Source organism: Lepisma saccharinum, chromosome 12 (assembly GCF_977018435.1).
Source record: "Lepisma saccharinum chromosome 12, izLepSacc3.1, whole genome shotgun sequence".
NCBI classification, from domain to species: Eukaryota; Metazoa; Arthropoda; class Insecta; order Zygentoma; family Lepismatidae; genus Lepisma; species Lepisma saccharinum.
Genome location: NC_139240.1, coordinates 53,271,066 through 53,297,426, shown reverse-complemented (window position 1 = coordinate 53,297,426; position 26,361 = coordinate 53,271,066). Strand labels below are relative to the sequence as shown.

General features: G+C 39.4%; 1 protein-coding gene across 1 annotated transcript in view; it reads left to right on the top strand.

The window, feature by feature from the left end:
* LOC145996084 (cytochrome P450 6k1-like) overlaps positions 1 to 15,890 on the top strand; it is a 47,417-nt gene extending 31,527 nt beyond the window's left edge. Inside the window, exon 5 of the mRNA XM_083132330.1 lies at positions 13,985 to 15,890. Within this exon, the coding sequence (XP_082988456.1) occupies positions 13,985 to 14,154 (170 nt within the window). The 3' untranslated portion in view covers positions 14,155 to 15,890. The remainder of the gene's footprint in view (positions 1 to 13,984) is intronic.
* Positions 15,891 to 26,361: the final 10,471 nt, after the last annotated feature.

The following is a 26,361-nucleotide window of genomic DNA, read 5'->3' as shown; positions in this document are numbered from 1 at the left end:
AAGGACTTTGCTTTCCTACGAAAATGTAAAACAGCTATTGTAGGTACGGAGCCGTTTCTCAAAGGCAGGAAATACCCTTTTCTATCATACATCGCAATTTCTATTGTTTCGAAAGAACCTTTATCCAGAGAAACGTAATGAATCGGATTAAATGTATGATGGGCTACGGGTACTGTGCAAGATGATTCTGTTTCCGAATACTGTTTTCGGGCAAGACGTAAAAGACGTAGCATTTTTCCTCCGACCAATTGCTGTTTCACGAGATCGGAATAAATGAATATGTAGGGGTTTTTATCCACGACGTTATTGGACACTACGTGCGTAAAATAAATAGATTTCAATACGTCATATGGAAATTTAGCGTAGTCATCAGTTTCGTCTATGGGTGTAACAGTATTTGTTGGAACACCTTCCGATTCAGGATCGGGAACCCCTATCACGGACAGATGTTTGTTCACAGCCTCTTTAAAGAAAAATCTGAGATGAGTAGGAACAACGGCGTTAGCAGGGTTTGTTTTCAGAAACTGAATGAACTCCTCTATTGTATATGTTGCTGCAGGAAAACAAAATGGCTGCTCGTTAATATAGAGTGTATTATCCGTAGAAACAGAAGATCCCGATGCGTCCCATTGCGCTTCCAACAGAAAATGCCAGAATTGCTTAAGAACGTTTCTCCGTATTTCCAGGTCGTTGGGGAGGGATTCTTCGATGGTAGAGATCAGGTCCTCAGCACTTGCATACGTCCGAACAGGAAAGATTACCGTTCCGTAATCTGTTTCCAAAACATTGTCGTATAGAGTTGAATAATGCAGTTCTGCTAATCCGACTTCCCACAATTCTGGAGACAGATCGATCCGTTTTGCAAGTTTTACGTTGAAATGGGTCAGCGTGTTGTTCGGAAAATAATTCTCTGATGCAGATGACGGAAGGTAAACAGAAATTATCGTCCATTCTCGCCGAACACAAAGAATTCACTGGATCGTGGTGACGATATATTTTGATATAAATATGTTTTGGAAATTATTTTTCTGATAACTGTTTTACGGAAGATGCCTTGATCCACGAATCGAAACTAGGTGGATATCCGAGCCAGCGAACCAGGTATTCCAAATTTTTACCTTTTCCCCGGCTGTTCAAAATCTTATCAATTTTATACTCTTCGTCAGGATCCGAATAAACTTTTTGCAGTTCATGTTTGTAAAATGTACCTTTTACAGGTTCTTCATTTAAATCGTCTAATATGTATACAGGTACAGGTGATCGCTCAACAAGGGAGTGGATTTTGAAAAGTTCTCGTGACCACGATTGTTCGTATCCCTTCTCGAAATGTCCTTTGACGACGGAGATTCGTACGATATCACCAACATTCAGATCTGAAGATGGCTGTGAAATATGTTTGTCAGCTTTGTTGAGACGTTTCCACACGATGTAAACGTTAGACTCGTTCACATCTCGAGGTGCCATTCCTATGGAACTGTGGATAGTTGTATTGTAACCTTCGAGAAGTTGCGGTAAAATGTCTACGTAACGTCTTGTTTGTTTCGATGTGAAATATTTCCACATTCGTTCTTTCAATGTTCTGTTGAAACGTTCCACTACACTTGCTTTCACAGGATAATTTGAAGCGTTCGAAAAATTTACATTTTCTTTTTTTAAGAACTTCTGGAATGTGGAATTCGTGAATTCCGTTCCTTGGTCGGTCTGTAGTGTGACGGGTTTTCGTCTGTTTCGTCCGAAAATAGTTTTGATAGCTTCGGTTACCGAATTGCTTGTTTTATTTTTCAGCGGTAATGCAAAAGCATATTTTGAGAATACATCGATCACATAGAAGATATCTGTATCCATCGTTATGTTTTTGTATTGAAGTCATGTCGTTGAGATCAGCTTCCCAAAGCATGTCTATGTTCCACACATTGTAATGATTCCGGAGGAACCTTTTTCTCGCAGGTTTGTTAAGAGTGTACGTTTCCTGGTGCATCAGCCATTTTTTCACCGTATTGCGGGATATATTTTTATCCCGTACCGCGTTCCATAAACGATCTACAGATGAGAATGAAGCACGGTGTCGGGGATCGTAATATATTTTGGTGAGGATTTTATCGTGTTTTAACTTAGGGACTCCCATGACTGATCTCTCTGTCTACGGCTTTTTCTCAGAGGAACCAGTTTGTATGCGTCAGGTGTTCTCAGAAAAGGTGTAGTTTTTCTGGAAACACGGACAGCCACTTTCTTCTTCTTTTTCTGTTTCTGTCGATGAGACGGTCCGGGGCTTTCCGTTGACGACGCTGAGAAGTTCAACGTCTTCGGATCAGGAAGTGTTTTTTCCTGACGTTCGTCTATCAAATGTTGATCCGTAGATTGGTACTCGTCGATGATATTTTGTAACTGATGACGTGTATTACGGGGTAACGTCTCTGCTAGGTTCGGAGGAAAATACGTCGATCTTGGCGAAATAGTAGAAGAACCGTCGTTATCTTGAACAATAGGAATTTGTAATGGTTCTTGAGATTTTCGACTCAGCCATAAATACTCGTCCAGTTCTTTTCTGTAAAGCCGCCATTTTTGATCGTCTGTTATATTTTTCATTTTCAGAATATCATTCATTTTCTTATCCAGAACGGATATTTTTTGAGTTACAGACAAGTCGGAACCGCGAATACGTCCTAGTTGTTCCGGTGAAAGGACGATCTTCTTTTTGTAAGAAGATTCCATTTCTCAATGAGGAATGAGAGTACCGAGAAGACCCGATAACAAAGACCCTAGAAGTAAGGGTAGAAATCCTCCTTTCTGCACAAGAAGTTTTCTTCTTTTTTCGATGTTCACTTTCGGTTTCACGAGATTGCGTAAGACCGTCTTATAAGGTGCCAGACGACGTTTTGTGGACGGTTTAATCTTCACGTTTCCTTTTAAAACGTTCAGGCAGCATTCGCTGATGAAACGGATTGTCTTTTTCGGAGCACTTTTCAGCAACGATTTACGGAGTTTGGTCGGTGAATTTTTCAACACGTGCAAAAAAGGGGAATGTTTCTTGAAAGAAGACGAATGTCTATTCCTGTTAGAACGTGATTTGGTACGTGTCTTCCTCGTTCTCCTCATCTCGATGTTTTAAACATTCCTGAGGAAGATATGCAGTTGAGTAATTCTGGTTAAAAATGTCTGTCTGATAACGTAAAGGATCCGGTGTTGACTGTGAAAGATCAATAGACAAGTAACTGAAAGGTTGAGTGGTAGCTTCTATATATACTTTTTCGAGTTCCTTCATGCGGTGAGGATGAAATTGTCGTGCAAACACAGTGAATTGGTTCATATCTCGCGGATTTTTAAAAATAACGAAATGCTTTACGTTCAGCGAAATGTCTCTGCAATTTTTTCCTTGATGAAAAAGGTTCTGTGTTATGAACACCACCGAAATGTTTTTGTGATGACTGCCTTTTGTGAAAAGGTCGGCGACTTTTTCTCCTTGAGCAACCATCATAAGATCATCCAGGATTATGAGAGTAGGGGTTTTTCCGTTCCACGACTGCCAATCGACGATCCCTTTATGATATTGCACATCTCCAAGATTTTGCGCAATACTGTTTTCCTGATCGTAACACCATACGATTTTCTTGACGGGTCCTTCGACAAGATGAACGTTGGAGTCGACCATATTTGTCACAAAAGTAGTTTTTCCACTTCCTGATGCTCCGCAGACCATCATGGTTAAAGGATGGGAAAGTTTAGGAAACATGTTTTATACTGGAGATTTGAAGAAAAATGAAGATCTGGCACATTGTAAACACATTTTATACACTGACTGTCCGAAGAAGAGTTCAGACTCTGAACCACTACAGGCATATTTTAGTCAGCACAGTATCCGAAGGGATACGATAAATGTTCATCGTCGAAACGTCGTTTCAACAGTACCGGCTGAAACAGTTTTTTTTTTCATATGTACTGATTACTTGGAACTGTTTTGTTCTTCTGATTCTGAAAATATTTTCGACCATAACTTCAGGTTTTTCATCGTTTATCATGTCGCACATGGTATCGAAATTGACCAATTCCGATGTTGAGGTATTCAATGTGATCCCTTTGACTTTACAGATATATTGTGGTTCGGAGAATGGCTTCGTTATTTTCATGCTGTAACTTTTCGGACCCGTTGAGACAAACTGTTCACAAATCGCATCGGGGCCGAAATCTGTCAATTCATCGGTGAGTTCTCCTAGTGCGTCACCTGTCTGTGGGTGATACTCCATTTCAGGACTATCTACGTAAATTACAGAGTCTGTATCACAATAACATATCCTATCACCCAACTTTTCGAGAAGTTCGTACAGTTTCAGACGAGCATGGCATGTTGTGAAGGCTCCGATAGGAACATTTACTTTCCTGTTCAGACTGACAGCCTCTTCAACATATTTCCAGTTCACTAAAACGGTGTCCTGATTGATGAATACGACTCCTCCAATCATTATATTTGGATCAGTCATTTTATCGAGAAAATCTTTCGATTCCTTGATGATGGTTGTCTGGGAAAGGTTGTCTCGTTGGCAGAACTTGCCTCATAAAGAATTAAGACAGAGTTTAGCCAGAGTACGTTTCCAGGATTGACTTCGATGCTGTTTTCTTCCAATAGAATACCCTCCTTATCGAAATATTTCTGTAAGTACTTCTTCTTATCCTCGTCGTTCTGACACCATGAAGGCCAGCCGCTCGCTTCCTGTTTTATTTTTAAGAAGGTGTTGACATAACCAGCAAAAAGTCCTCCAGTTCTTGTGACAGGGTCGTACATCGATGTTTCATACTTCCACACTTCCGACACTGACAGTACTCTGTAGCCTAAACTGCAAGCTTTACGCACCTCGGCGATGACCCAAGTCCCCGAAAGTGCGCGTTGTTCATCGGAATGGTTGCATGTACCTTCACATTTTAATCTGATAGCAGATTTGTTACACAAGACAAACATCAGTTTTCCATGCATTTTTGTAGGTAAAACAGGATGTAAAAGGGCTTTTGGTGGCAGAATAGTACATTTTATGAGCCCCTCCATGTTCAAAACCTCATTCACCGAAGGAATAGACGTTCCTAGAAATATGGTAGGATGTCCGACAGGATAGGCACAGTATTTGTTCACATAAGGGTACAAACTTGTAAAATCATAGTACTGTAATTTCTCATTTTCCTTGATTTTGTAATACGTCCTGACTGTTTCAACTCTTCCTCCATATAAGGCGTCTCGTGGATTTAAAGGAATGCAGCAAACGATAGGATGCGTCGATAGATGTCTATCGAGTTCAGGATCTGCTAGCAATATTTTTTTAAAAATCGCATTCCCACATTGTGACAACACGGTATCCTTCAGAACGTAGAGCCTCAAGTTTACGGCACGTTGTCTCGTATCTGAAGACTGCAGTGTTCAACATGTCACTATGTTTGTCACTGTTAGTATCCTGAACGGTTTCATCTTCTCCGTCACCTTTCGGATACATATCCCTGTTAATTGATATGCAGCGTTGACAACCATGCCAGTAGCATCCAAGCGCCTCGTACACCGTCTGCGTCTCCTCGTGATAGCCGTCCACTCTGTAACGCCCTCCTATGACATATTTTTCACGAGTACGTCCGCCGTGAAGAAGTATTACATCATTTTGTTCTTCCACGTAGGTTAACCATTTCAATGCGAACTTGGACATCTGATCTGCATGATGGTAACCTCCTTTAGGTATTATTCCTATAGTGTTAGCCGGCATAAATTTCTGCCTGTAAATTAGTGAACAGGCAGATGCTATTGTGGGGCAATCCTTGAAAATGTCGATCTTGCATATGTCTAGGAAATTCTGTCTCAGCTTCAAACATCCTTGTCTCAACAGGGTAACATCCTTGATGCAGTATTGGAGTAGTTGGTTTTTGTTGTTGAAAGGTACATTTTTGCTGCATTCAATGTCATACCAAGACATAAAACGGTGCTGATCTTCAACTGTTTTCATATATTCATAGCCGTATGCAGAAGGAGGAGGCATCGGTCCTATGTAATTTCTGTTCTTGTAGGTGTTCCACAGATGCGGATAATATCCTTTCTGAACAGGCAAACCGAAAAGTTTGGAAAATCCAGCAAGATTTGTCTGAACGTAGTTGAGACTGTCCACAAAATGAAGATTTTGGTATGACATACTGATGATTTTGGTACCGTCTAAGATCACACGAAGTTTCATTTCTCTTTCCAGCATTCTTCGTAATAGAAACGTGCAATCGTAACCTCGTGCATTGTGCGCACAAATGGTTATGTTGGAAAACTTATGTTGCAATTCCAGGTAGGACAGGAATGTGTCTACAGGGTCATCCCAGAATATAAACTCTCTTGTTCCACAAACAGAACATGGAACCGTTAGATCCTCTTTTTTGTAACATGCGTGACAGGCCGTCTGCACCACAATAAGATTAGGAACATGAAGAAAAGTTCTCTCTTTCTCGGAGTGAGGAATATCTGTGTAACATTCAAAATCGTAAAATATATATAGAAATTTTGAATACTGTTTAGGTTTTGGTATAGCCATGTAGCAGAAATGATTTATAGGTTTCACGCAGTTGCATACGGTACAGTATTTCATGTTACATTTATGCACTTTCTCATATGTATTGTGTGTTAGAATAATTCTGAAACATCGGGGACACTGCTGGATTTCACTACAGACTGTACCGTTTCGGAATGGTGTAGAAACATGATTTGTGAAGCAGTTCTCATTTTTGAAAATTCTGTGACATGTCTGACATATTCTGCGAACACCCTGTTCAGGCACACACGGTGGAGTTGAACGGCACATAGAACATAATTGTTTACACAGATGGTTATGAGCTTTTTGAAATATGAGTTCGTTACACCCGCGACATTCTTGTTTTGCCGCAAATGCTCCAACACGGTTCATTATCACATCATAATGCTGTCTGAGGTTATCATAAAGAAGGTATATAAATCTGGAAGCATTTTCAACCACTCCTTCAAACAAAACATCTTTAACATCACGAAGATTGTTGTATACAACAATTTTATATTCTGTAAGCACTTGCTGAAATTTTCTCAGTTCGGGAATTCCACTTCCTGCACACGCATTGTCTGTGAGATCTACATCTGCTTTGCGCATAAGTTCGAAAACAGGTTTGAGAAGATTTCTATTTCTTCGATACTGTATAGGACGGGTCATTATTAGCATGGGCCTTCCCTATGACCAGAGCTTCAGCTAAACAGAGTGGTTTCTTTCTATTTGGCACACCGACGATACTTCTTTTTTGTGTGCTTAATATGTAATTAGGTAAACAATATGTTCGCTTACCCCCACCTTCGACAGGTATGTTGACATGATCAGCTCGCAAAATTAAGCGATCTGTAGCAGTGAAGGTTTTCGCACTTTGCAATATTTTGTACATGATGTTCCACACCATATCACTTTGAAACTGGTCACACCTATGCCACCCGATGTAAATATCTTTCACGGTGGGGTCAGATATGTTAGATAGAGTTAAACCTATCTTGTCTTCATCCTTGGTGTCTTTCTTAACGTAGGTGAGAAGATTTTCGACACCTTCACGGATCCATGTGTGAGGATCGACATTTTCTGGAGGGTGCGAGAAACTGAATTCCACACGACGTCCTTTGGAACGGAATTTGGGATATTCACGTTCTTGAATGTTATGTAATATTATGTTCCCTATTTGTTCACGAGGCACTGTATCACGTTTTCTTTTCTTACCTCTTCTATCTGATACAGAAGCATTTTGGGATAACGGTTCTGCTGAGGGTAAAGGGTCCGGTCTCCATGACGGTCCTGGTAAAGGTTCCGGGTCTGATCCGGATGCGGTGTTTCTGGAAGTTCCTGGTGATGTGACGGCTATCTGCTTCTCCTCGGCAACTCTGGATACAGGATCGGGTGTCGATGACGGGCCTGGCGACTCTTCGGAAATATCTCTCCATCCTTCTCCGGAAAGATCGGGTACGAATGATGTCACGGTCTGTAGTAGACGGTCATACTCCTCTACTAGGGAGATACCTTCTCCCGCGATGATTTTTTGCGCGATGATCGTCAACACTTCCCGCAACTGTCCATGTGTTGTGTAATATCCATCACGATAACGTGCTAACAGATCGTCAGCGGATAACTGTACATCCATGATCGTACGATGACTGTTTCACGAACACTGTGTTGTGGAGAGAACGCCTTTCTTTATATACGCAAGCATGACAAAGCAGTTATTTCCGTTCCTAACGGTTCTACTGCGGCTAGTTAACCGTCTTCACCAGATGTTTTCCTGGCAGATATGACAACTCATATAAAATTCTCAGAAATCGTCAAACGTCTTCAGCAGATATTTTTCTGACTGATACGAAGGCTCATGTAAATTCTCGGAATCAATTAACCGTCTTTACAAGATGGTTTTTAGCAGTGACACATTCTGTTATTCAACGCAGATGTCTTCCTGACTCATATGAGTTGCAAAAATCGAAATTTTCAAATCGCTCTAGCTCCTCCCCTAATTGACGTAGAGCGAATCTGATTATATATTCGTAATCTGCACGTCGAGACCTTTCGTTAGAGTGGTCGGCAGGTGGGTCTACGATTGCAAATAAAGAAAGTAGGAAACCACCGGTCCTAGAACAATGAAATCTGGTTCACCGGAAAGAGGACTTCACTCCGAGTCCGACAAGCTATCGATCACCCTCCTAGCTCAATTAGGAGCCGAGCTACGGCGATTTTAAAAAAATGATACCAGATGTCCGTCTCTATAAGGATGTCTTGTTCGTAGAACATGTACTGACACGGAACAAAGAACTTCTGTGAAATTCATCAAGGAACTGTTGTGCATCACAAAAACGTCGTGATCTCATATGCAGACTTCTAACGTACGTTGCAAAAAATAATTGCAGATGTGTGTCTCTATAAGAAAGTGGATAGAATTCCTTCTGCAGGCATCCTTCCCTCCAGTTCATCTCCTTTTCATCTGGGCAGCAACATGGATGGCCAAGATTTATTACATGTTGTAAGTACCCTTTTACATTTCACAACCATACCTGAGCAGAATCAAACATGTTTTTAGGGAACCTTAGTTAATTGCAGGATTCGAATCCAGGGTCTCCGTCGACATTCCCAACCATACCTGAGTGGGATTCGAATCCGGGTTTTCTTTATGCAAACATTGGCAATTCCAGGATTCGAACCATGTCTGGAGGGTTTCGAATCCGGTACCTCTTTTATCAAAACATAGTTAATTTCAGGATTCGTGGTACTTTTTTCATTAAACTTTTGGGGTTTGTATCCTGTCTTAGGCATTCTAATATAATACTATTTATATACAAAAACAATATTGTTCTGTACAAAATCTTTTATTAACACATTGAACTTCTACAGAAAATTTCAAGTTTTCTACATATACCAACTTTTTATTTCAACTCGTACTACAGGTTATTAGATATTTTTACATATTTTGTTACACTACTGGTAGATGTTAGTGTATTAGTATGTGTTTGTTACTCGTTCAGTTTTCTTTTTTTCAACATCTCCATCATTCGTTCATGTATATTTTCCCCTGTTTCCCCTGTCTTCTTATTTTCACCCTTCTCATTTCTCACACCTTTAAACACCTCCATCAATTCGAAACATATTCTTAAAGATAGATGGGAAGGTACATATTGCGCTCTTTGTATATTCTCTACAAAATCGCTAAACACTGGCGCATCTCGTTTCTTGTCAACAATGTAAGTAAATATTTTGACCAAACAGTCCACCGATACCTCGATATCTTTACATGTCTCTTCTAATTTTGCCAATAACTCTTCCGCCAGTCCATTTTCTTCACAGAAATTGACATAATTGCCGATGTGTTTTTCAACCTGTCTTGCATGTGTTTTGCTCCATAAGTTCCTTCGTTCTGTCGGACTTGCTGTCGTCTCCTTGACATCGCCGTACACCAAACTGAATCCAAGGGGGAGTGTCGACATCTGAAATTAGACGGAAAATATGTTAATTATGTTTTACACAAATTAATCACTTTCATATATTAATTCACACATATTTTCAGGAACACATAATCCATCACGGGGAGGCTCTGCGAAATGCATATTATCGACATCAGGCAGGCACTGAAGGCGCTGCGCAATTCGCAGAGGCTACGAGGTAGATTGAGCGGTACCTGGAGGAAGAGAATAGAATTGAGGAGGCCCAACAGCGTGCCTCCGCTATTTTCCGGGATCGACGTACCCGGAACAGGGAAAGGCTCCACGCCAATCTCCGTCGGTATAGAGCCAGGTAATTATTTTTTAGTTTATTTCTGATAACATCGTTTATTCTAGCATGCTGTTTTTCCGATTATATATGCTACATATCTGATAACTTTTCTTTCTAGCCGATATCTACATGGAACGGAATATATTTTAATTCTTATATTTTGTTTTTCAGAATGCGTAACCGAAATGACGCTAGAGCCAATCGGCAGCGCCAACTGGTGCCTCCTGTTTCTCCTTCTATTTCTCCTACTGTTTCTCCTGTTTTGTCAGAGCAGGAAGAAGAGGACGACGTCACCGATGTGGTTGAAGAAGAGGAGGATGGACGCTATACGCCCCCTCTCCCACCCCCAGCAGAAGAGGACCGGGAGCCGACCCCCCCACCATCGATCACTGTTAAACGTCATCCTCTTCTGCATTAAACTGTTGATGACACAGGTACCGTTTTTATTTTCACACCTTTCAAGCTGTCTGCTTCAAAAGAAAGATGTATTTATGTTTACGATTCTCACTGTGTGAAGGTGATGATAGTCTTTGACCAGCGATTTGCATTGTTCTAGGTAGAACATTAAAACTAAATATTTGTCTCTTACCTTTTCAATTTTCGTCACTCTCGCAACAGATGTGCCAGTCTCGGTTATGATCTCCGGTCGGTAGGCTTCGATCAACAGTTCTGTGGTACGTACACAATTTTTTTTTTATATAGTACTGTCTCCGTGACGTATTTTCGAATTATATTCGGCGCGCATTGTTTTGCGCAGAGCATCCAACGCCCACGTGCCTCTCCTATCTTCTTCCTGCCCTGGTACACTATGCACAGTCACCCCCTCCGTGAAACCTACTTTTTTTTACTCTATTTATTTTCTTTACATCTAGACGCTCTCTCTCCTTTTTCTCTTTTTGCTGTTTCTCCGTCACTCAAATTCATCAACGGCAGCCCGAGAAAAACATCTCCTCCCCAGAATGACTCATCAATCTAAAACATGTTCGGGCATGTTTCAGACCACACCCAATTCCTGGAATTTCAAACTCATCAAGGCCGCCCGAGAAAAACACCTCCTCCCAACAATGACTCATGAACGCCATCTCTCTTCAAACAACGGAAACACCCAAATTCCCAGAATTTCTGACTCATCAACGCCATCTGTCGTCAGACACCGGAAACACGTACTCCAATTACGAGAAAACCAACCGTCACCGCGTCGCCTACTTTTCCTCCTCCCCAACCCAGACTTTCTGACTCATCAACGCCATCTGTTTTCAGACACCGGAAACTACCGACGTCACGGGAAAAACCCGAATTCCCTCCTCCAACCAATCAAAACACTCCTTACAAAATAAGCCACGCCCATTTATGACGTCACAACCAATCAAAATCATCCTTACAAAATAAGCCCCGCCCATTTTGTGACATCACAAAAAAACAAAAAAAACTGTTGCGTCATCAATTGATCTTTGATCGATCTCTTCCAATCAATTGATTTATTGACTCCAACGGGGGTACATAACTACTCCAAGCGACATTTTGTTCATTTCTGAGTTCATTAAGAAAAAAAGGTTATTAGAAGCTATACTGTAAATAAATTGTTTTCGTGTTGTGTCGACCAATTTCAGAAGGCTTCACTCAGTCCAATCCAAATTGTATGACATTGCAATTTCTCTCGAAAATTGAAGGATGGCATATTTTACTTTGTAACTCAAAAATGACCAAAATGTCACTTAACACGTTTTGCAGCAGAGCCCTTCAATTTTCTCTTGCAAAATTCATTTTCTATCCTTTTAGCACCTGTTTATCTACCTTTGTACCTGTTCTAATCTTTCAGCATGTATTCTAACTTTTTATGCACCTCCCTATTTATATGTTAGGTTTATGAGTTCTATTATTGAATGTCAGTCTTCTTTTTAAGTCATATTTGCCTTTTTGTATAGTCTGAATGTTTAATATTTTACCGCAAAGAGAGAGAGAGAGAGAGACTTCTCCTTTCGTCTCTCTCTTTCGTTTCATTCTCTCTTCTTTCTGCCTTTTCCCTCTTCTATCTTGAGTCAGAAAGAGAGAAGGGGAAGAAAAAAGAAAGAGCCTGTCTCTCACACACTCTCTCCCTCTCTCTCTCTCTCTCTCTATATATATATATATATATATATATATATATATATATATATATACACACCTTCCCCTCTCCCCATCTCTCTTTCTTCCTCCTCTCTCTATCTCTTTCTCCCACCAAGAGGAGAGAAGGAGCGGTACATAGGGGTGCGCACGGGGGGCAAATGCTCCCCCCCCCAATCGTGGACGTCCGCAGATTTTTTTTCCCACCGAGGGACAAGCAAGGTGTATTACCATGGGGCATATTACCCCGATAAGTGTGTTTCCCCTCTCAAAAAACTCCTCTTGAATTTGAAATGATCGCATTCCTGCATCCTCATTATAATAATGTAAATAATTATGACTGAAATCAAATAATTATATGTGTGAAAATGTACTTTTAGGTTGACATTCGTTTTCTAAGGGGGAGATGTGGCCATCCTTACTCCCCCTTCCAAACGTCCATGCCCCTATATTATCATATTTTCACCTATAAATTTAGGATAGAGGAATCGTATCGCCGTTATTAAATGATATTATACTCTTAAAGAAAATTAAGTATTTTCAAGCGATGAAAGTTCAAAGCAACTACTGGGAAATAGGATGGAATGATGCAACCACAGGGGGGCAAGGGGGCATTGTCCCTCAACCTTGGACGGAAATCAACTTTAGGGGGGCAAACATGGAAGTAATGGAAAGCAAGACTAGCAGAATCTAAGAGTAGCAGGACAAAAGGATACTCAAGATGGAATTAGTTTTCACGTCTATCTTGCATTATTTGTTCCAGATGGCCAAAAGCATCTGCAGGGAGGGCACAAAGCTGCAGTTGCCTCTCGATTTCAAATGTTATACAAATAAAAATACATTTCGTAAAATTTACTTGCTCGCTTCGCTCGCAATCTCTGCTTGTCTTACAGTCTTATCAAGTTCAGAGCCGTGCCTAGGGGTCGGCGGGAGTTGGCCCTGGACGCCGAAGATCTAAATGAAAAAATTGAAAATCAGAATGCCACGGCGTTCCATGGAAATTTCTGCGCTATATTAAATCAATATTGTTTTCAGTTTGCAAAAATTTGGATCTGCAAATTCTCTTGCTCGCTTCGCTTGTAATTTGTTGTCTGTAATGCATTGTAAATTGCCATGGAGAAAAGTACTACTGCTGCTAAACGGTTTTCTCTTAAATGCATGAACAATTGTTTGGAAGAAAAAGAGTGCGCACATTTGAGAGACAAGAAACAATGTATACGATTTTTGCTGTTGGTTTGTCATGGGGTGTATGAATTGATTATGTATGTATTATATACATATATATATGGGGGTGTATATACACACAGACCCATCGATGCAATTAAACTTAAACAGTGAGATAAAATTAGATTTTCCTTTCCCGACTGAACTTTCATCAAGGCTTTTGCCCCCAACCCTAATCAGAGGGTCTGCGCACGCCTATGGAGTGGTATCTCTACCTTCCTCTCTCCCTCGTTTTCTTTCTTTCAGGGAGAGAGGTGAGAAGGGGAAGCGAAGAGAAGGAAGGAGATGGAGACAGCTATGAAGAGCGAGAGAGAGAGATATAGAGGAATTAAAATACTATTTTCCTTACTACGTTCCAACTACATTCCGCTTCAATATATTTCTATTGTCTTTTCCAGGAAACCGGTTTGCATTGTTGCAGTCCAAGGTTGGCCTTGTCTACATATTACGAAGCTATGAATTCCGAACCTGCAGCAAAACAGAGATTCCTCTCAAAATTAGTCCTAGGAGTATGTCATTCGCACCAGCCGGAGGAATATGGTTGCAGATCCTCAAGAGACACCAGTGATTGTAAAACTGCTTGAATTCCAAATATGAATGTAATGTATGTCAGATGTTGTTTCAAATTGATATAGGCCATCTTTAGCACAATGTGTTGTAAATTCCTTTGTTGGTTGTATCGTTTCATTTTTCCTTCTTTGGTCGAGTAATCACCTGGCCTAGAACGATTTAAAAGCAATTTGACCTCTACAAGTTCTAAAGATTTTTATTAGAATTACACTATGCTTAATAAAATGTTATGTCGACAGCTATTCAATAAAAGATCTACATAAATAAGAGATAACGTTTTCTGCTTCTTGAAAACTCACTAGATATGATATTGTAAGAATATCGTAAAGTTATCATAGAAAACAATATACTTTTCACTAAAAAGCAATGTATAGAGAGCAACCAAGCTAAATCATGGACTATATTTTAACACATATATACACATTTTTTGTTACATTTGGAATATAATCATCGGTGAAGCTTGTGCTGTATCATGGTTATGTGTATTTGTGATTGTCCTTTCATCAATTTGATCATATCATCTTTCATAACCATCTTCGCAAAATGCCAAAAGTGGCAGAAGAGCGAATTATGTATAACAGAGGACTATCATTCACAGACAGCCAGGGACGGTGCTATAGGGGCCTAGTGGGGGCTCAAGCCCCCCTGTAGCCCCTCCTAGATTTTTGTAGTACGGCAGACGCATTCCACCGAAAACGTAAAAGTAAAATTTATATTTTCCATTATAAAACTTCCATTGGGGCAAGTACAATGTTCAAGTACATTTGCATGTTTGGTTAAATCGCAATTACTTTATTACGATGTGCTCTGAAATCAATGGGCCACTGGTCACTCGATAATATTGGCCAATCATGAGTCGCTAAACTTGCTACAGCTTGCCTGGAAGATGGACGTATTCAGTGGCTGTGAGTTGTTCTCTTATTGTTGTTGGCATATACAGCTAAATGTGTACAATTATTAGCCACTATAATTAAATTGTATCACTATATTTCGGAATAGGTCAAACAGGAGTGACAAATTATTTTTTATAAGTAGGACGATGTTCAAAATCTAAAGAAGCGTTATGTTTCCTTTCTGTTTATCAGTTCCTCCTTGGAGTACCAACAATTGCACGTTAGTTAGAGATATTCTCTCATTGGTTTCATCTTTGTATATATTCTTAAGTAACCAACTCTCCAGCATTCTTAAACCCGAAGGTATATGGCTGCAGCAACGCAAACCTTCCTATCCCTATCACTGCAACTATTCGAGAGGGAGAAATGCGAAGTTAAAGAATCAAAGAGTACACAAACTACCTACTTCCTAAATGCTAAACATTGGAAAGATTAAAATTAACCTCCAAAACCCCATTGACGAGCGATAAAATTTCTGCCCTTATATCAAGGGGTTCCGGGTTCGATCTCCGGTGAATGTAACATTTGTTTACGTGATTCGTAGATCTTGTCCCGATTACCCTCTATGCATATAATGGACGTAAATACAAAGTCAATCAAGTAATCATTGAAATATGGTGCGAATATCAGCAGGCTTGGTCAATTTTCTTCCTCACAGTCCTAGTCCTACACGTTAATTAATTATAATTTGTGAGGTTAGGAAATATTTGCTGCAGTACCACCATAGTGGCCATTCTTCCGGGCAGAAGAATCAACCTTTTAAGCACACAACTAAAACTATTGATCCAATTCTGTTCAGTGTTTATGTATAATATAGTCTGAAATAAAATTAAAATCTTCAGCAGTTATTTTTACTAATCAAAATGCCCAGTGCAAGAGTTTCAAATGTTCATTGCTTTTATGTCAATATACGAGGGGTAGTCATAAAGTTTTAATTATCACCTCGAAAAAATCAAGCTGCGACCATGAAACTTGGTGATGGTGTTAGTCCTTCTCTACATATTCACCCTTCAATGCGACGCATTTTTCCCAACGACGGATGACTTGGCAGACACCTTTGTTGTAGAAGTCTGCATTTTGGCTGTTCAGAAAACGTTCCACCTCGAAAATCACCTCGTCGTCATTCTAGAAATGCCTGCCACGCAATGGTTTCTTCATACGAGGAAAGAGGAAGAAGTCACTGGGTGCCATGTCAGGAGAATACGGGGGGTGAGGTAAAATTTGATAGCCCAAAGAAGCAGCATGTGTGACTGTGTCCTGTGCAGAATTAGCTGGGGCGTTGTCGAGGAGCAAAAATACCCCCTTGGACAGCTTCCCGTGACACTTCGTCTTGACAGCCTCCCGTAACCTCGTCTGGAGATTTCGGTAGTATGCTCCTGCGATGGTTTGCCCCTTACGAGCACCAGGGCCTCCACTTCTCTTGAGATTCCCGGTTCTTCACAGAGAGATGGTCTGCCACTTCGTTCTCCGTCATTCAGACTTGTTTGACCACACTGGAAGCGTCTGCGCCACCTAACCACTGTGTCATATGATGGTGCATTGCAGCCGTACACTTCCACCAACTCAGCATGGATTGTTGCAGCGTTGTTTCCCTTCAAATGCAGAAAACGAATTACCGCACGATACTCCACTTTATCAATGGGCTGCGCCATTTTGTTCTGGCTCCTCTAGCGGCGTGCTACGGTACTGTGGCGCGGGAATTTCAATATGTACAAGGACTGCAGACATGTTCCTGCAAACACACAAAAAATTAATTACATAACTTTATTTTTTCAAGGTGATAATTAAAACTTTATGACTACCCCTCGTATTTGTCTCCTAGTACAATTTAATTTTTATTGAAAATATGTTTGTTCCTTGAGAGTGGCACCTCTGAATTCTGAATTCCAGTCGTTGAACAAGAAAAAGTAAGATGTTTCATATGACATAGAAAATGATATCATTAACATACTTTCTATTCAAGGGTGGTATTGCTTATTTGATGCCTATATCTGCTATATTAAGATATTGTCGCTTTTCTGAAACACGAAAAGCTACAATCTCTCGCCGCTTCCTCCTGTTGCGATTTGAAGAGTTTAGAGTTATGGCACACGGAGGCAGATAGGAACTCAAAATAAAGACCCTTCAGCCGCTGCTTGCAATGGTTGAAATATTTAAAATTGCCTTTTACGAACTTTATAAGCTTCGTGATATTGAAATGTGTATACGGCTGCTTGCGGCAAATCAAGTGTTACCGTTGGTGACCAGAGGTTGAGTGCTCTCTGTCCTTTGAGAAGGAACTTGCAAATTCTTTGGATTTAAACAAGGTTGTAGCTGCTCATAGGAACAGACATATCTTATCGTAGTTTCTTGCTGTGGTTATTTTCTTATTTGAACAAAAAAGTACTCACACTCTTTACATAGAAAGAGGGTTACGTGTAGTATTCGTACATATATCCAGCGAGTTGATAATAAGTGTAGTTCATATAGTGTATTTTGTTTACTGTTCATATGAATACTAAGTATACGTATGATATTATTCCTCTCGATAATTGCTTTGGAAAATAAACCAATGCAATTATTGCATTTTATTTGACACAAAAGATTCGTGCTTATGGAACAAAATGCAACATAACATCTTGGTGACTTATCTTTAAATTTGACTGTAAAATATGTCACTGGTAAAATTATACTGTAGTAATGTATTACATAATTCCCTTTTATCCGATATTAGTTAGCTCCCGAGAATTCAACTCCGAAATCTATACCCCCCCTCCCACTTATTTTAGGCTGGCGCTGTCACTGCAGACAACTAGTGACAGATGGGAAAATATGGACATACAAGTGTAGCTTCACATATTGATTTAGCATGAGCAAATATTGGAAGATGTGTGTTACAAATCAAGGTCTATGGAGTAAATAAGTACCAGTTCTGTCATTCAATTATAATTGACTGAGGATAATTACTTACATTTGTTGTGTCTTCAATAAAATCATTCCTAAAACAGTCAGTTCTCCATTCCTACGTCAATTGGTAGTGGCATCCTATTTACTCTCGGCTAGCTGCCATGGCCACAATGTAAAGTCTCACTTGCTATTCCCACAGACTACTTCACCGCGACATATGCAAATACATGGTACCTATGAATAGAAAAAAACAAAGCCTGTACCCCTTCACAACAGAACCAACATTTATTAAGATGTAAAACATATGACAGATAAAGTTAACAATGTAAATTAGAGTAATCTAGTTTGTAACTCACTGGAGTAATCCTTGATGCTTCTTTACGAGTACGGATTGTAGAACTCCCTCAAATGTCCTTTGAAGACAATTTCTTCATAAACATGGTGTAATATTAAACTCCGAGGTTGAACTACAACTGCAAAGGAAACAGAAAACAACATATCCAATATTAGGCAACGCATCTAAAAGGTTAAACGAACTATGGAACTAGAGTAATCTAGTTTCTAGAGCACTCACCGAAGTAATCCTTGATATTTCTTTACGAAAACTGTACCAGAATAGTAGAATTCTTCCAAATGGCCTATGAAGACAGTCTCTTCATAGTTAATGTAATATTCTTGCTCATCATGAAGTCACTCCGAAGTTTCTTCTCTAGACATATCAAGTACTTTCTACGAATTCAAAAATATTAAAGATTATGTACAATACACACACATACTTGATATAATTGAAATAATAATTCTAAAGAAATTGTAAAAATGAATGGTACTTGTTCATTACGATTGCAGTATTACTGTAGATGTAGTTAAATTCATAACTTTCATTTAACTATAACTTCTTTCTAGCAGAGTAAGATCTTAGAAAATAAATAACGCAGTTTACGTAGGGTAACGTAAAATGCACATACATATTAACATCAAAGCCATACCTTTTATCTGTATGAACTCACCTGTCATTTATTCACCAAGCATTTCCTGAATTACAGATGAAAATCCGTCCTTTTCTACAGCCATATGAAGCAACATATCACACAAACAAAATATTATCCAGTTTTCATTCTTCTAATACAAGTCAGGAACACTCTGTGAATACATCGAAGGACATACACATATATGAAAATGGTGAATGACAAGTTCTGCACCTACCTTACTCCGGCAATGGCCTCCTCCATCCCTCATCTGGTCCTCACCTATTCTGGATAGATGTCCTTTGCTGTGAGATCGTCCTCACCAAGAGACGCGGTGCTGGGTACCTGACGCCAGTTGAGGCAGTGCAAGTCACTCACCAGCCACTCCCGAGTTTACTATCGCGAACTTACTACAGCGGTCCTTTCTAGGACAGCAAAGGAATTGCGGTTTTCGATTAGGCACACTGAGATTTATTGTGACGTCGACGTGGGGGCTGCAAGATAAACACAAAACATTCACAGTGCAATGATAGAATGGAAAGATATGGTACTTACCTCGGGTACTTACTTCGACTGGATCCTGTATTGTTGTTCTACATCTTTGTCTGGTTTGTGGATCTACATCTGGAAAATGGATTTTCATCGCGGTCGTAGAATCGTCTCATAAGGTGTGATCCTAAAAATAAAAAATAATAGATTTTCATCATCAGGGCGGCTACTCTAGGTCCATCATAAAATTTGTGTGTAATTGCTGCTTTCCAAGGCGAACTGTCATAGTTTTACTTGTACAGTATTAACATAAATAAGATTAACTAACTCTCAAGCAATCTTAAACCCGAAGGTTTGTATCTGCATCAACATCTGTTCTGGGCAAGAACAATTGCAAATAAGTTAATGAAGAAGAAGGCTCTATTAGAAGAATTAAAAGTCAGTGATCAGGAAGAGACTTGTTCTGAACTTCGGCGGAAAGCTGTCTCTCGCGTGTTCTATGTAACAAAAAATAAAGTGTCACACAATTCGTGTGCTGGCAGTGAGGACGATGAAGCAGTCAGTACTTGGTTTCATCTCAAATCATTACTTGCGGGTGGCAAGTAATAAATGTGTCACCTTAGAATTACAAAATCAGCTGTAAAAAATATGTTAAAGTACCACATGACATGCCAAAAATACAAAAATAAAAATTTATCTTACAGTGTGACAAGCTCTCAAAGAAAGACACTATCTGATAAAAAAAAATTACGGAAGGAGAATAATGCAACTTTCAAACCACTATAAATCAAAAACCAAAAATGGGTTCTTCCAAAACCTTATTAAGGAATATATTTATGAAACCCTCTTGAATTCTAAAATTAAAAATCAAAATACGAACATTGATTTTTTTGGGGCTGGGGGATGTGGAGAACCACAGGACAAGGGTGTTGCCGAGATATTAGAATATAGAAGCTGGACTAACTATTTGCAATGTCATTTCTGCACTAACTTCTAACTTTATGTAGAAAAGTCTTTGTAAAAAATGAAAAAATCCATTTTGACCTTTTTTTTTTTAGAAATAATTTTCTCAAAAAAAAAAATCTCAAAATTTCTGAAAATTGTACAATATAATCTTTGTTTACTGTACTTGCAAGAACTGCAATCAGACCTTGCAATATTTTTGTGTGCAACCGGGGAGATTTGTTTTTAAAATGTCTACCATATTTTTTTCTTTACTGTAAAATATGTTACAGTGGCAACACTGTTTCTAACTTATGCTTATCTGCAGAGCATCAAGTATGTTATTGGTAACATTTTGTGCGTGATGCACGCTCGCGGGTACGCGCACGAGTGTGTAGTGATGAGAAACTACTTAAAATAGGGTCATGCTATACCATTTCGACCAACCCTCATCGCGTCATAATTTTAAAATTAATATTTATCATTGAACTCTTCGAGTTTAACCGAGGATCAAGTGAAGCAGTAGGAAGCCTTTAACTTTCCTAATAAAGCTGCTCTTGAAACTTGGCTAACTGATTTCTTCAACTCAAAAACAATTGGTGCTGTGTGCGGGGCTAATGGCATATATATACAGGGTGTCTCATGTAACATTGCGACCTGAAATATTTCGTGAACAACAACAAATATTGAAAAACTGCTTTCGCAGATATATAGGTATGAGAGGGGCTCATGAAATTAGTGGACACAATAAGTTCAACTACGTAAGGAAGTACGATTTTCCGGTCCAGGAGAGAAAATCAGCAAGAGTAAATGGGTTCTGAACCGTAAAGAACCTTTTAATCTGTGAAATATTTCAATTCGGTTCAGGAACCTTTTTTCCGGCTCAATTTAAATTCGGTCCAGGAATAGGGTGACCATAATATTTTGACTCAAGGAAGTCAGTTTACCCCCTCCTGTAAAATCGGCAATCATGAACTATTATTATTATAATTGTTTTTGTTATTATTATTGATTGATTGATTGATTTGCTTTATTTTACTTCGCCTTTTGTGCCACTTTTGGCTAATTTGCGAAGATGAGGATGAGTGATGACATGATGAAATTGATCACAAACATCCATGCCCAGGCCGGGATTCGAACCTGGGATATTATCATTATTAGTTAAACTAGAGAATATGTAACCTTTAAAAAATTCATTAGGAATTTCCTTTTGAGGTTGTGTCGATACGCAGAATTTAAATTCATCGTGCAGACCTCCATTGTAACAACATGTGCACTTCTTGGTCATATTTATTCCACAAAACAATAAAAACCACGACGCGAGCTAACCTAAACGGTAAAATGCAGCCTGCTCGAATCTTCGCGACGAAATCGTAGCATTTGGATTGTTATGCGCAAGTAGCCAAAAGTGGCAGAAAAGCGAAGTTAATATAAAAAATAACTCATTTCTGTGGTTAACTTGAAACAATGTTCCCATGACACAAGTTTACAAAATGACATAGACTTTATTTTAGCATGAAATATCTCAAATTCAGATCTAATTCTCGAACAAAACTTGTCGATTTTAATAAAACGGGACCTTTTTCCGGCTGAATTTAAATACGGTCCAGGAGCCTTTTTTCCGGATCAGTTTAAATAGGCACAAAGTTCCGTATTGAAATGAAACAATACGCAACTTGAACGGAATTTAAATTGGGCGAGAAAGAAGTTTCCGGTCCTGCTGCGTAACCCAATACAACCCATTAGAATTTATGCGTTCCTGAACCTTTAACAGCCCTGCTTTCATCGTTTAAACAATACAAATATCGTGCTAAATTGATAACGAATGTTCAAATTTCATGTTCATATAACTAATAGTTTCTATGAAAGAGGAAAATGAGATTACGATAATTAGGCTAAGATTACCTAAAATAGGTAATTGTAACTCCCCTCAAGGCACCCCCCAAATTATTTAGTCTGCGCACGTATGATTTATACGTCTTGGCTCGCAAAGCTGTAGACAGATCGTTAGTAAATAAATACATAAATAAATAAGTAAATAAAATGCCACACGAACACATACAATTTGTAAAGCTTGGATATGTTTGTCTAGTAATTCAACTCACCTCAATATGCTCTGTAACTACTTCAGGACAGGGTTCAGTAAAAATTAAGCAGGAATAATATCGTCGTTCTCAGTTTGAAACGTCTGTGAAAGGCAAGTCTCAGCATGTTCCAGGCTTCTAACTACGCGCGAGGCAAGAATCTTTCTTCTGCGCATGCGCAGCTTGGCGTTTCCCTGCCGGCCATGAGGCAAGCACAGGGCTAGCAAGCAACGTGCTGCAAAGCAGTCCTGTAGCAATTTGCAGTAATATGGAGCATGCACAACGGGGGAACTTATGAAAGAGACAACGCTAGCCGCCTGTGTGTTCGTCTTCTGTAATGCAGCACTTCATTGTACTCATAGAAGTAAATTCTACATTGTAGGTGAGTGTAACAGATATTTTACCAGCAAATTCTGTAACGTTTGGAATGTTAATGATTTTTTATCGTAAGTTTTGTAGGAGTATGCAAAAGTGCTGTAGAGTACTGGGAACGAAAGCTTGCGAAAACTAATTATTACAGTTAATATCTTCACTAAGTATTATTTATCAGAGATATTGTGATTTGAAATGTAGCTTCTTGCGTTCTTGGCTTCGTTGTTGGAGGCACTGAATTTTATTCGAGGCTCGAAGGAGGGGTGTGTGCTTGAGACCAGACATTACGTGATCAGGTGTTTGAAGCAGTTATGGACGTTATCTTAGGGAGAATTCACACCGAAGAAACACGTAACACGCGACATGCACATGCAACATGCGACATGCAACACGCTACATGAGTGTTTCACACCGAAGAGACAAGGTGCACGCGGCAAGCGGCACTGGTTTCTTTGCTGTTTGCATGATGGTACCGATATAATTGCATTAATCAGTTTATTAGTCACCCGAAAATAACGTAACAAGAGACATTATTACATGTAAATTGCGTTGTAAAATTTGTGCAAGTTATTGAAACTTGGGAGAGGCATGTTGTGCACGAGAAAACTGAGAAAATAATATGCACTGACCTCAAACTGTATTCGCTAGACTTTTCAGCCTGAATAAAGCGAATACCTACACTAGAGAAATGGTTCTCAACCTTTGTGAAACCATGTCACGGTATTTTTATTTAAGTCAATGCCCTTAGTCGAAGAATTTTCCTCGTAAATCTTTACAGTATTGAAGATTTTATGCATGAATTAATATGTACCTATGAAATTAAATATTGATAAATAAATTCTAGCATAATCATAAGAGTAATAATAGTTTGATTACGTGTGTATATTTGTTGACAAATATAAAAATATGGAAGACAAATTGGTAACGTAGTCTCCTTGTAATTAAGTGATCCCGGGTTCGATAACCGGGGAGGCACCGGGCAGATCCAGTTCTGATTAGTCTATTTGTGCATAAAATGGACTTAAAAAACGAAAACTCACAACTCAAATATGATATTGGGATTATGATAGTTGTCAACCAGTTTCAGCAGAACATTTCGGTGCTCAGTATAGTTGATACGAGTGCACGGTATCGGGTCGCGGCCCGGCGTTTGAAAAACAATGCACTAGAGTACTTTATCATGTTGACTAATATATTTTGGAGTAAAGTGCCTCCATAAGCTGGCTTTTTCAAATAAAAGCAGTCCGGTAAATGGCCAAAACACGGCCTCTTTTCACGATGTTGAAGGCAAATTACAGCCGATAGATAACTGCATCAAAAAACTTGATAAAGCGAAATGAACGTTGTGTTTAAAAACATTGTACATATCGATACTTTATTATATCAACAAATTAGAGGTTCAAACATAATGCCGGTTGTGATCTCTTCTAGAGTCTAAATACAGCTCGTTGGAATGAAGCATTCGCTGCGCATGCGCGAACAAGAAACTGAAGCAACACTATGCACGGTATTGAGAAAACGGCACAGTCCGAGAGGCACGTAAGCGACACGCGACACGTGCATCTTGCTGTCTCTCTTCGGTTCGAAAGGTTGCATTGGTTACCGGACGTGTTTTGTTCATGCTAAGAGTTATAATCTGACACAAGGTTCTGACATGCCTAACATAACAAAATAGGCTATCCAAGACAACGAAAGGCTGATCGCAAAAAAGATTCGTCTAAGGTATTGCGAAATGAAAAATCGTTCTCCAGAAAACACACAGTAAGTAATCGCCAAGCCTCCGAAGTATGTGTTAACAGACATAATACAAATCGAACCATGCAAAACAATCCCGTGTATCTGATTATTTCGGAATATAACAATCCTAATTTCGGTGGAAAATTTGTACATGTTCTTGTAATGCCGTGTCAGTTTAAAAATCAAAACGGTATAGTCAAATGTTTCCAAGATTAATCCGTTCTGTCAGGGGGAAGTGCTTCGTATTATATTTGTAGCATTCAACCGTTAATCGGTATGTTCTTTGTATTAGTTTTAGACAGTTAAATGTAGGCAGGCTGGGCCTTAGAACATGTCAGGGCAGCAGAATTTCTCTCTCCTTTCGAGAGATACTATAAAAACCTGAAAAATTACATACCTATGCTTAGAATCAATTCGAACTTTCACATGTATCCTCGTGTGGTTTCCTTCCGCCGTTGTCTAGATAATATGAATAGTTTAATAGACGTACGTAGTCACGAGACTGTAAGTACAAACACCATTTACGCGTATTTCAAAAAGTGATTTTCAGACATGCACTTCGCTCGTAAATATCATAGCTTTCCCTGTTCAAATGCATTTGATAAACCGTTCGATACCCGGCGGAGACACATAAGTGGTTGGGACCCCACTATAGGTCCAGTATCAATTAACCTTTCTGTGCATAAAGTGGACTTACAAACAAACAATCGGAAAACCAAGTACACTATTGCCATAAATGCACTTCTGTGCATTTTAAAGGAGCCGTTAGTTGTATTTGAAGTTCTGGACAGCCGGTTCGTGATCGAGCTCGCAAAGTGGTCGACTTTGTATCTCGCCACGGAAGGTCTCGGGTTGGAGTCTCCTGGTTTTGCGGTAGGTGTCCTTTGTTTTGATTGATTGATTTGGTTTAATTTACTTCGCCTTTCTGCAACTTTTGGCTAATCGCGAAGATGAAGATGAGTGATGAAATTGCTGAACGGTCACTCACAAAGAACACCCATTCCCAGGCTGGGATTCGAACACGGGATCCATGACGTCGTAGCGCGCTGTGCTAACCACCCCCTTTTACCTCTCTCTTCCACGTAGTACACGCTGAATTGAATTTTGCAGACTAACGAGTCTCTGGCGTGAGGACTTAGTTTATCCTCTACTGTGTTTCTCTTGCTTATGTTTGTGTGAGTTTGTCCTTTCATTAATTTCATTACATGTTTGTTGTTTTTTTTGTGGGGGAGTGTGGTATTTGAGCGTGCATATAACCTGTGTTTACGAATATAAAATTGGGAAAGTTCGCCGAAAGGAAGGTTTGTAACTAGGGCCTAGGACTTTCTTATAACATTTTTTTTATTTGGTATCGGATAGAATACTGGGGTGATGCGTATCTGATGAAAATCAGCCGAAATAGAGGATCTTGATAGGGCATATTTTGACATATTTTACCAATTTAGCGTTTTACAACATATTTCTTCAATTTTGTCGTAATAAGGCAATTTCGTAGTTACCTTGCATATAATGGGTTATTTTATATTTTTTTCTTCGTATCTTTAGTGCAACGGATAGTTCATGGCAGGATAAGGAAATTATGAATGAAGAAATTAAAAGCAGATGCCGTCTTTTCTTACCAACTAGTACAGAACAATAATACTTTCCCCCCACTTTTTTTTTTTATCTCTGCGACAATATGCTAGCCGTGCGAACATTGTTGAGGGAAAATGTTGTCCGTCATTGTTGTCCTGGCAGGAGAATCACCATAAACAAGTTTCAATTCTATTTATTTGTTTACCTTTTTTCGCTTCTCACAACAGTCAAAGGTAAAAATAACATTCGGCACATTACAGTC